The 11,655-nt window shown below is 41.5% G+C and overlaps 1 protein-coding gene across 1 annotated transcript; it reads left to right on the top strand.

The window, feature by feature from the left end:
• The first annotated feature begins 152 nt into the window (after window positions 1-152).
• Window positions 153-7,000, top strand: LOC103714225. Its single transcript, XM_039126226.1, has 9 exons — window positions 153-608; window positions 1,583-1,666; window positions 1,768-1,802; window positions 1,945-2,056; window positions 2,925-3,013; window positions 5,996-6,104; window positions 6,207-6,340; window positions 6,424-6,472; window positions 6,718-7,000. Exons 1-9 carry the CDS (start codon window positions 390-392, stop codon window positions 6,793-6,795), a joined length of 909 nt encoding a protein of 302 aa, XP_038982154.1. The 5' UTR covers window positions 153-389; the 3' UTR covers window positions 6,796-7,000.
• Window positions 7,001-11,655: the final 4,655 nt, after the last annotated feature.

Here is an 11,655-nt window from a genome sequence, read left to right as displayed (position 1 = left end):
CTCTCTCCGCGTATGCATAGTGCTAATGATAAATAATGAATGCAAAAAAAACATCTCAAGCCATAGCCGCAGCCTCCAAGACCGTTGCGGCTGTAGTAATACTGTAACTGCCGTTATTTTAAATCATTAAATAAGACTGGATTTTTTTTGGTACAGTAAGGCTGGAGATTGGAGTTGAGGTCCCAGATCCGGCTGGCCGGGTCTTCTACCTCTTTTCTTCTTCTTGTGATTGTGGTTTCACATTATCATCGCTTCAATGATTGCTGAAAAGGAAAGGAGACTTAGTAGCGAGGAAAAAAAATAAAAGAAAAAAGGAAAGCAAGCAGGAAAGAAAGCAGAAGAGCCGCGTCGGCCTGTCTTAGGTGGTGGGAGCGAGGGAGGCTGATCAAATGGCGGATTTTGGCAGGAAGCCGTCGTGGGGCCGAACGCTGGTGATCCAGGCGGCGCTCTGCCTCGCCCTCTACGCGGCCTTCAACATTGGACGGCCCCAGGCGGCCAGAGATGCTCGCCTCCAATCCAAGCTCCACCGGGAGTCGCTGGATCTCTACTTCCTTAGCGTCAGGGGAGGCCTCCGGAGCCCCAGAGAACAAGCTCATCTCCTCCATCAGGTTGGGTTGACCTCTTCTTGACTTCTTGCTCCCCTTTTTGCTTCTTCCTGTTTTCGATCGGATTTAGCGGGCAGTCTCACCCCCTCCTGTTGCGATTCTGGTTTTGTTTTACTGGAAAAGAATTCGGCAAGGTTAAAACGATCAAGAATTAACATGCAAATAAGGTGTTTGATTATATCCGTAAATTGCTTAGTAGCCCGATGCGCTTCCCGTATGGCTGTTCTCGGTCAATGCAACGAAAATCCATTATAAGAAAGTACGGATGAGCACTGACCGAGGAACAAACCTAATATTTGGCTGAAGCAATAAACATCCTCTTCTCATCATCTTTTAATGTTGTTTGTTAATCATTCTTTTCATGTCGCTTGCAACCATTTGCCTAAAAAAAATGAGCTTCTTCTTCGCATGTAACCATTTGCCAAAAAAATTGAGCTGCTTCTTCGCAATATCCTGCTTACAATTCTTAATTTGCTTCAGTTCCGTCAGTTGGCCTAATTATGCCCAGGTACATGACATGGATGCTCAACATAAACAGGCCATCCCTAGAAGTGAGAAGTAAAACATCAGAAGGAAAAAAAATTACATTCTCTGTCCTTAATGTTCTTGAATGCCCTTATTCAGAAAACGTTACTATCATGCCAGAATTTTTACAGGAGTAATCCACAAAATACAGTGTAGCGTAACAGTGGTCGATGTGTCCGTTATGCAGCTGATATTGATTATCATATCACCTCTGGTATCTTTGTTTTTAAAGTTATATTGAGTGAAGTTCTGTCAGGTAAAAGCACCAAACAAAACACACTCTTTAACTTGAGCCTTTCACCCTCCACCCTTTCTCCTTCCCGTGTGTTCATCCCATCACTTGGAAGAGACTCACATTCGTTCGGTTGCATTTGTAATATACTGCTACCTTGTATTTTCACCTTTTTTGGGCTTTTAATTGATTGTTTCACAAATTTGTGTTGTTGATGAAGATGGAGAAGGCAGCAAAAATCTATAAAGCAAAGTTCGTGGTGAATATTGGGGAACTTGGGGAGGATGATCCACTTTTGCGGAATGTAATGTCAATATCTTAAAGCATTAATCTTTTCACAGATCCTGTAAAATTTGATTGCCTTGCTACTCATTATAACTTGTAATCGTAGTTGTCCCTTTGCAGGCCACTTTTCATTTCCCATTGGTGGAGATTCCCTGGTGCATTATCCTTCCTTTGAATTAAATTTTCATATCGAAATAATTATTTCATAAATTTTCCTTGTTTCAAACTTGGCATTCTTATGAAGAGAAACTGCAAAGATGTATCACTCCTTTAACCATAAACTATGGAATGTCATAGGTATACGGCCCCAGTTTCACAAGGACAAGTGAATGGGAACTTCTTGAAGAAAATCAGAATACCTCATGGGCAAGATTTAGACATCATTGCTGTAGATACAGGGCCATTGAAGGTAACTATATATCTTGTATGTTTCTAGTCGATTGTAGTGATCTATGCATTATCAAGAATTTATGGTATTTAACTTTTCTACAATTGGTATCAACACAAATTTACACAAGATGCTTCTAAGAGCAAGCATGAAAAAATGGACTAAAATAGTATTCGATATTTAGCAACGATACTAAGTTAAATAACAACAGTAACGCACCCCTTGGGTGATATAAATCCCCGTATTTCCTCTATAGTCAGATAGGTATATTCTTTTAACCTCATTTGAACTTTCTAGAGTTTTTTCCTTTTGTCAACAACTGTTAGCTCATTTGGTTAGCACCTTGCACCGAAGAGCTTGCCCTTGGTGGATGTCCAAAGTCCTAGTTTTTTTTCCTCTTTTCCTTTCATCAAGGTGTTTCCCAAAATATTTCAAATCAATGACTACTTTCTGGTTGTCTACTTTATTTTCATGAATTATAAATTTCTCTCATGCCATACTCCCAGATTCCAAATGTGTGGCTGTCATTATGACTATTACATAACATAGGTATATATGCATGCTGCTACTTGTTCTTTTGCCCTTGATGGCAACCATGCTATAAACTATAAACGATTAGAAGTTTGAATTCATAATACATTTTCTTTGCTGGAAAGCATGATTTGGAACAATATTAGACAGTATTTTCTCCATGAAGCTTGTATAATAGAAGTAGCCATTGCAGATATATTTTCTGTCTGGTTTGAACAAAGAAAAAACTGCATTCATATTTTGCTGACGTTTGCTTCTTGATGTCTCTGTTGCTATAACATGCCCTGACTTGTATGCTTTTTTGCAATTAGGTATTTGCTTAGATGTTCTTATGATTGATTTGGTTTGATTTTACAAGAACCTTTCGCATGTGGAACAACTTAGCAAGATTGGAAGTGACCAATTGCATTGGATAAAGGGGACTTTAGCAGCAACCAATAGCAACTGGTACGGGCTCTGCTTACTTGTCATCCAATTTAAATTATGAGCTCTTACTTTGGTAGCTGAAGTAATCATGCAAAAGATGCATCTAGTGTGACCTGTTATGATCACAAATCCTTTATTATATGCATTTTGCATTCTCTATGTTTCTGTTTTAGTAGAACTTTTTTTAGCTATAGCACATTTGCATTTATGTGCATTTCATGAATCCAACTTCGATTTAAGGAGCACCCTATTCACTACTGCTGAAGTCAGTTGCTACGCTATGCTATATTTAGACATACATCATATCTTAAAAAATATGTGAGCAGTTATTGAAATTTAACAATTTGATAACATAATTATGTAGGTATTGTTGTAATCTATGTGTACAATACATCCACTACGAGTATCAGAACAGCGATAGAAATAAATTAATGTTACTGATTAATAAAATAATGCTCATGGGGGCAGTGAATACTTTAAGCCATAGTTTAATGATCTTCATTTAGCTCTTGCAGAACCATTTCTTTAAGCCTTTGAAGATGAGGGACCTCATGAAAAATGCAACGAAGAACCAGGATTCTTGGGAGGTCTTTGAGAGAAACTTGACAAAAATACATATAGTGGATATGATTTCCTCCTCTATCACATGTGCCCACATCGTAGTTGCCATTTATGTATCTTCATTGGGCATTTGTATGCCCTTGATCTGTTACCTTGAAAAAATAAAAGAAGTCATTTGGAAGGTTCGTCTCTTTCCTATAGGAAACAATTGCTAGCACACTTCTGTTACATACATATCTATTGTTTCATTCATCTGATCAATTATAAATTGGTAGTAGTTCCATGTGCTTGTGATCAGTACTGTTATAAAATGTGTATGTTTCAGTTAAGAAATAAATCAATTCCACCCCAAAATATATCATGTTTTAAGACTGATCTTGTCAGGTTGTATATAATCCAGATTTGAAAGCTCCAGTCAGGAAAAACTAAAAACTAAAATGGGAATTTTTTTCTTCCAAATCAATTACAAGATTTATTATGCATGGTTCCCTGATATTGTAATTTTCCTATGTTCTTAAAGATCTCTTCAGCAAAGGGAATGGGACAATTCTTCATGTTTTGTTAGAAAGTGTATCTCTTTTAGAATTTTTATCACATATGTAAAAGTCATTGTTTTGCAACATAGTATTGCCCAAGATAGATGATTTGATTTGTTTCTTGAACTTGAAAAACTTGTAGAGATCTTAGGAGAACAATCACTGTGATTTGGCTGAATGTGATTGCTCTCTGTTTGTCCAGATAGAATGAGGTGGTTGCAGACCTTCAAACTTAAAAACAGAAAACAATGAATAATCTTCAAACATTTTCTGAATGAAAAGTTAAAGTGCTAGTTGAGCGACAACACTATCTAAAGCGAGATCTCATCCATTCTAGATCCTATTTTTTTTTCTCTATGTGATTCTTCTTTTAGTTGTTTTAGTATGGTTCCGTCCATCATATTCATGAATTACTTGATAAGAAGACACAATGCATCTTTATTTTATTTGATTGATACACCTAGAAATATGCTGTTGGACAATTTATGACCTGACCTAAGTTAAGAAGGTTTAGGTTTGGCATAAACTGGTCTAAGTCGTATATAGTTTGATCCAACTTGACCGGTTTATGAAAAGGGTTAGGTTTAGATCGAATTCATGAACCATTTAACCCATTTTGACCTGTTTAATAATTGGGTTGAATCGACATGGTTACGACCTGACGTGTTTAATTTATTTAAACTGCTTTAGACTCATTTAAAACCCATAAACTTGTTTAGCCTTCTCCACCTTGTCTGTTAAACAGGTTACATGGGTCGGGTTTGGTTATCCGCTCAATAAAGAGGTCAGGTTCGGTTTTGTATACTTGACCCATTTAATAAGTGGTTTGGGTTTGGGTTGACAAATTTTTGACCTAGCCCGACCCATTTGCCACCCCTACTTAGAAGAGCATTAATAGTTGGGTGTATAAACTCTCTAAAATTAGATAGTTCTAGCATTTATGGATGAAACCCTATAACCATAAGTATCTGGTCTATCAACAGAATAATCATTTTACTTCCAAGAAACCTCATTTATAATGCGGTCAAATTAGTTTATTAATTTGACCCTGGTGAGATTTTTTAAATACTCTATATTGGAGGTCAGCACTTGATCACTTTGCGAAATGAGGTTTGCATCAAAGTAGAATATTTGATAGTAAGGTATCTCCCATGGCATATTCTTTTGTAGGTTGACACATGGCTTTAATGCAGTTAAACAGCTTAAACGGTCGTTTTCTGTTTTTGTTTTTTGAAGCCTTAGACATCAAACTTGACAAGTAGTTTTTAATTTTCTGGCCTTGATTATTTATTTTTGTCTTCAAAAAGTTCCTTCTTAGAGTCCTTGTATCTTTACTATTATATACAAACCTATGTTGCTCAAGGAACTGTGAGATGCCCCATTTAAGGCCTTGTTAGTGACTGCCTTCTAACAAGTACTTGCTCTCATGAAGCCTCAGTTAATCCAATGACGTTTAGACTTCTGGATGGCATAGTCCATGTCATGGCTAAAATTGCATGCAATATATTATGCTTCAGGCTAGAAAATATAATACAATTAACTAACATGCTAATTTGCATTATCTTAAGTACCTGCTATTTCTTTAAACTAGTGAAAATAACTTTATTCTCATATTGGCCTTGAGGAGATATTCTTTTATATTAATATCTAATGATCGATGTTTTTTTGAAGCACTCCACACAAGTGGAAACTCATTCATGTGAAACTGTTAAATAGGATAAGTATACCTGATTTAAATATCAAAATATTCTATAAGAAACTAAACAATTTATGGCATCATCATGGATAATTCTAATTGCATACTGGTCAGCCCTTTTAATATCTGAACAGTAGCTTTGTTCTTTCTCCCTACAATTATAATTTGTGTAATTGTTATAGACAACGTTCTTTTTTTAATTCAAGACAGGCTTATAGTCATTGGATTTGATCCATTGATTGTTTGTGAAGAAAAGCAAGGGACAGAAGTAGTAAAATTTTATGAGCCTCTGCACCATATCTTTCAAGAATTTGGAGTGGTGAGTTGGATCTTTATCTTAATCTGCTAGATTTTCTAATCTCATCATCAGCACTAATGCTAAAATATATTTATACCTTCCAATTGAAAAAAAAAACTTCAGAATGCTTACCTGAGCAAGCGGGGCTGCACTGGCCCTTATTATCATGATGAAGGCATTGTGTACATTGGAAACACAGGTCCTGCAGACAAAACACATAATGCTTTCTCAGCAAATGGAAATGCTAATATTTTTAGGTGAGTCGTGTTTTTTTGTTTTTCAAGAGGAAATTTGTCAGTTTGGCTAGCTACTTGACTTGAGTTGTCTTCTGCTTTTTCAGTGAAATGCACAATGGGTTCCTTCTACACAGAGTCAGTCCACTTGAAATTGTGGGTACCGTAAGCTATTGACTGATAGCTTGCTATTATTTGGTTCATTAACTACTCATAGATATAGGACTTATGATTTCTAGTATGTTTGTTGTAAGTTTAAAAAGGAAATGGTTCCTTTTATTTTGTAAACATGATTCTATGAGAACCCACATGCATGATCCTGTCAATGTATTTTTTTTGCTGTGGAAACAAGAATTCCTTTATCTTGTTTTAATTAATTATTTTTTCTATTCCTATGGCAGGAGTCCTACTTCATTGACTCTACAGGGAAAATAGTTTTTAAGGCTACAATCCGTCAGCATGGAAGGGAAGCCATCTGAACTGCATCATTAGAAATAGAAGGCTACTTGCTTTTTCCCTATTTCTATCTTTTTCTAAATTTTTTTTTGGGAAATTGATCAATTATTCCCCTTGCTATGCATATATTTAGTCATTTGTAGTAAATCATCAGTTGATGGTGTATTACAAATTTATTTATCTGAAATGAAATGGTGATGAAATGAATGTTTTGCGAGTTTTGGTTAATGCCACCAGTTTTCCAATTTTGTATAGTTTTTGGCAAGATTAATTTGAGGCAATGTACTGTTGCCACTAGTATGGGCCTCACCATGGATTCAATTTTGCCACCCCACTTATTCAATTGTTCAAAAAAAAAAAAAAATCTGCTGCCCCACCAATGATACCCATTATTGGAATGTCTCCATTGTAACTTCGGATATTATCAAGATATTTGTCATTATTGAGGTACTATCATGAACTAAATAATTAAAGTGAGATGAAATACTATAAAAAAGGATTTCAAACCAAGGGAGGTCTCAAATCAAGAACCAAAGCCTAGCATAATTTGGTCTCGCTCATGGAGCAAGTTAAGTAGCTAGGAAGCGGCTTAAATATAGTACTTAACATACTGAGCAAGGAGATTATCAGACTTAAGTAGCCGTCAAAGAGGTCAAGTGAGGGCTAACGTTGAATCAGGCCAATCATTTATGGAGAATGATGGGTTTTTTCCATTGATCCAACTGAAGGGATCCGATGATTAACAAGATATGGCAAATGGAAGAACTGTACTGTTAAAAAAGTTGGAGAAGTATCCACCTCAGATGCGGACGGCTACAAAACCGTTAATCGTACTGGGAATGTAGTCTTAAAAAAAAAAAACTTTTTAGACAATTCATAAAAAAAATTTTTATATAAATGACGGGATTGATTGATCGAGCGAGTAATGGGAAGTTAGGCAATTCATGCTGTTAGGTGTATATTTGTACTATTTTTCAAAAGCAGTTTGGCATGCTTGATGGTAATGCTATATCTTTTCTTTTTTTCATAAAGAAGCAATGATGAATTTTCCAAGTGGGACTTTTTGGGTCCCTTGCCATCACTTTTTTTTGTTTTTTTGGTACAATGGCTGCTCACCCTCCTCTAATGTAGGACCGGCCAACAGAATCAGAGAGTAGAACTTGGCTTAAGTGCGAGGGAGGGTCCCCCAGTGTGGCCAAAGTATCTCTCCAGAGTGCTATGCAGCATACGATACAATCCAGTCTGCGGCCCTGTTCACTTCCTGTTATACGTGCACTACCTGGAAGGTGCTGCAATCTCTCAGCATCAGCCTGATGTTGCAAAGCTGGGGACTGCCCTCCCCCCTCCATCCCTCCTTCCATATCCAATCGATCACTGTGGCCGAATCTCCCTCTAGGATGATGCGCTCAGCCTCCAACCTCCGTCTCACATATGACACCCCTTCTTATGCTGCCCTGAGCTTCGCCTCTATAGCTGAAAACCCATCGATCCGCCACCCACCAGCAACAATCAACTGTGAGTCACGGCCTCTAATTACAAAACCCACATCGCCCCTACCGCCAGCTCCTGAGCCACTACTATCGAAGTTCACCTTTAAATAGCTGGAGGGTGGGGATTCCCAAAAGATAAGGAGAAACCTGAGCGCTAAAGCTGTCGCTGAAGCTGCCGAGCGGGGGTTCCAGATGTCCCTGGCCATTCCAGATGTCCATGTTCTCTTTTTTTTTAAGTGAACCGGCATCTCACTGCACTCGGCTATGAGAAGGCCCAGAGCAATTATAAGACAAAACATGATCTAATGCCTGTGGCACACGATCAAAAATACCATAATACAAACCTCGCACCATATTGTTGAATAGGTGACTGTAATGAAGCGACACAATATAGACTATCTACTACTACTGGCGTGGAGGTTTACTGCTATCACTACTGGTAGTAGGAGGCGTGGAGATCTACTGGTGTTCCGTACACATTGCACTACTCTGGGGCTTTCATACTCTGATGAGGCAAGACTTGGATGGTCTGGTGTTCTGCAGGCAACCAGTTGCAGCCATCTCTTCGGGGAAATCGTTCATGTCTCCAAAAACCTGTCCAAGATGTGTTCAGCTCATGTTTTTTTCTGATTTGTCCAAGGCAAAGCTGGCATTTTGGCCCCTAATTAACCACCGATCTCCTGTATTTGGCTCTGAAAAAGGGGTTTACATCCATTGCAGGGAGCTTCTTGGGGAATTGTAGCAGCATCCTTTCTTCATATATGTCATCTAGGGGAACTCGTTTGGTTCGCGGGAAAAGAAGGGAAGAAAGTGTGGTCAACGGGAAAGTAATAAGATGCCTCTTGTTTGGTAGGAGTTTTCAAAGGAGAGAGATGGGAAAGTTGTATTCCCATGGGAATATGATTTTCATATTTATGGAAAAGTTACTTTCCCATGAGGCCGGAATCACTTTATTTTTATTTTTTTCCAAAAAGGCCATTCAGCATTAAAGAGGCATTAAAGACCTAATTTTTATTAAGGGCATAATAGGAATTATACATAACTTTCTCAGAAAAGTGGATGGCCAACCAAACATAAGCATTTTGGAAATTTGTCACTTTTCCATGGTCAACCAAACATGCTAAAAGTACTTTCCTAGACATCTTCTTCCTAGGAATTTGTTTCCCAAGAATCATATTCCTAGGAGGGAAAATGCTTCCCGCGAATCAAACGAGCCCATGATATCTGATAAAATGGATTGATCTGAGCCTCCTTCCTTTTCTTTAAAGCATATGTTACTCTTTACTCCTTCTTGTTCTTTAAAATGGCTGTGCTTTTTCCTGCTGCTCCGCTGTTGATTATTTTTGCCTGGAGGATTGGGTGGTGGGAGAAGGTTGCACACAGTGCTCCACATGGTAGCTATATACTATTTTTGCTGTTGCTGCTGCTGCTTCCTTTTGCTTTCATTATGATTTAGAGGCAGGGATGATTTCCTTGGCCTTTCTCTTTCAGGTTAATTTGAAGCACTCTGATTCTGTGAAAAGATGAAGAAGATATTCCCTGAGCGAGAGATCCCGAGCGGGTGAGCGGGTGCACGGTTGCCTCAAGATTCGTGCACCGAGGGAGAGTCACAGGGACCTTTTGTCGAATAGGGGCTGGGTGTGGGAAATGGCGGATCACGGAGCTAGAGCACCGGCAACGCCGGTGTTGGGGAAGTTCGGTGGGTCGAGCTATCCTCTCTCTGGGGATGCGGCGAACGCTCCTTCATGGGCAGAGGCGGCGAAGGGTGCGCCGAGGCTACCAGCCTGGACAAACCACCGCATCTCTCCTCAGGAGCTAGAGGTGCTACAAAGCAAGTTTACAGAGATTCTGGAGGTGCCGGATGAAAAGCTGGAGGGAGCTAGATCGGAGTGGAGGAGCTCCACCGTCATTGTGAGGAGCCTAGGGAGAAGCGTTCCGGTGGATTGGGTTGCTAAGAAGATCCGTCGGGTGGGCAAGCTGCAGTACGATGTGGAATGCTTCTCGCTGACGGAGGGTTTCATCGCCGTGAGGTTCGCCAATGAAGATGATCGAGAGGCTGCGTTGCTGAACGGTCCTTGGTCGGTAGCTGGGTAGTTGCTTGCCATGGACCGGTGGCGCCCCAACTTCGTCCCTGATGCTGGTGGACTCGGTAGAGTAGTAGTATGGCTCCGGCTGCCGAGGCTTCCCTTGAACTATTGGAAGGGACCGACCATACTTCGAATCGCAGCGAGGGCGGGGATTCTTCTGGAGGTGGTTAGCTTCACAAAGTCGAGGAAGCGCTTCGGTTTTGCAAGGGTGAAAGTTGTGTTGGATTGTTCTGTCCCGCTGAAGCCGAGGATCTTTGTGAAGGGGAGATCGGAGGGGGCTGAGGAAAAATTCTGGCAGGGTTTCATCTATGAAAACTTGCCGGCTCCGTGCTCCCAATATGGGAGGATTGGCCACCCATCAAAGGAATGCTGCTTTCTCTCACCGGCGATGGTAGGGAAGGAGGCGGTGGGAAGCTTGGACTCAGGAAAGCAGTTGGCTGAGGCGAGGCAGTCGGAGGCTTCGAAGCAGGCGGATGGGAAGGGAGGCGCCTCGGGGGAGCAGGGAGTTTGCGGCCCTTAGCTGGTTACGAACCGTCTCCGATATCAATGGCCGGCTAAAGCTCCTATCCGGAGGAAGGAGACGACCAAGTCAAAGGGGAGACAGAATGCAGTGTCAACACCCACCCGTGTTGCTACGAGTCCCACCGAAAACTGGCCAGATTCGAGTACTTCACCAATCAACCTTGAGGGATGGCAGAAGCCATCCAAGGTCATCCGACGGAGGACGCCGGAGAAGGACGTCTCGGTCGCCGGCTCGGGTGTGACCAGGGCGGAACCGAGTCAACCAGGCTTAGACCGTGAGTCTCAGATCGAGTCGGGGAGGATGACGGGCTCGGGTGGGTCTAGTTCCGCTATGGGCCAGGCCGATGCAGGGCCCAAGGGGGAGCCCGTGCCGCGTTCGGGTGGGTTGGGTCCAAGCCCACTAAAACGGTCCAGGTCCCCTTGGGTCAGGGTTCTAGTCCGGTCTTACCGGGGGATGCGGCCTCCGACTGCGGATTCAAGGAAGACGGAAGGCGTCCGGTGCTGGAGAAGCCGGAGCTCTCCTCCACCTCAATCGGCGGTGCGCCACTGGCCTCCTCGGGTGGAACCTGACCTCCGGGGAGTTGGCGGGGTGACTCGGGCCGGAGGCGAGGTGAAACAGGGGCGGAAGCTGGCGAGGACCTTCTCCACAGCGGGGGGCTTGGCGGCGATGGGGGCAATATCGGTGGCTGGTGCAACACCGGGGAAGGCTGGGGCGGACCGACCGGGCGTGGCTCGGGTGGTAGATGGAGTCGGCTTTGGTTCGTCGGGAGTGGCCACCGGCAGT

This window comes from Phoenix dactylifera, chromosome 1 (assembly GCF_009389715.1).
Source record: "Phoenix dactylifera cultivar Barhee BC4 chromosome 1, palm_55x_up_171113_PBpolish2nd_filt_p, whole genome shotgun sequence".
NCBI lineage: Eukaryota > Viridiplantae > Streptophyta > Magnoliopsida > Arecales > Arecaceae > Phoenix > Phoenix dactylifera.
Note: the sequence above shows the minus strand (reverse complement) of the source record. Positions and strands in the feature narration are given on the sequence as shown.

What these genes read in the sequence shown, in the direction of transcription:
- LOC103714225 (XM_039126226.1), top strand. Translation starts at nt 390, where the DNA reads ATGGCGGATTTTGGCAGGAAGCCGTCGTGGGGCCGAACGCTGGTGATC. An exon ending in CCATTGGTGGAGATTCCCTG is followed by an intron (nt 1,803 to 1,944) that starts GTGCATTATCCT and finishes GGAATGTCATAG; the next exon opens with GTATACGGCCCCAGTTTCAC. An exon ending in GAGTCAGTCCACTTGAAATT is followed by an intron (nt 6,473 to 6,717) that starts GTGGGTACCGTA and finishes TTCCTATGGCAG; the next exon opens with GAGTCCTACTTCATTGACTC.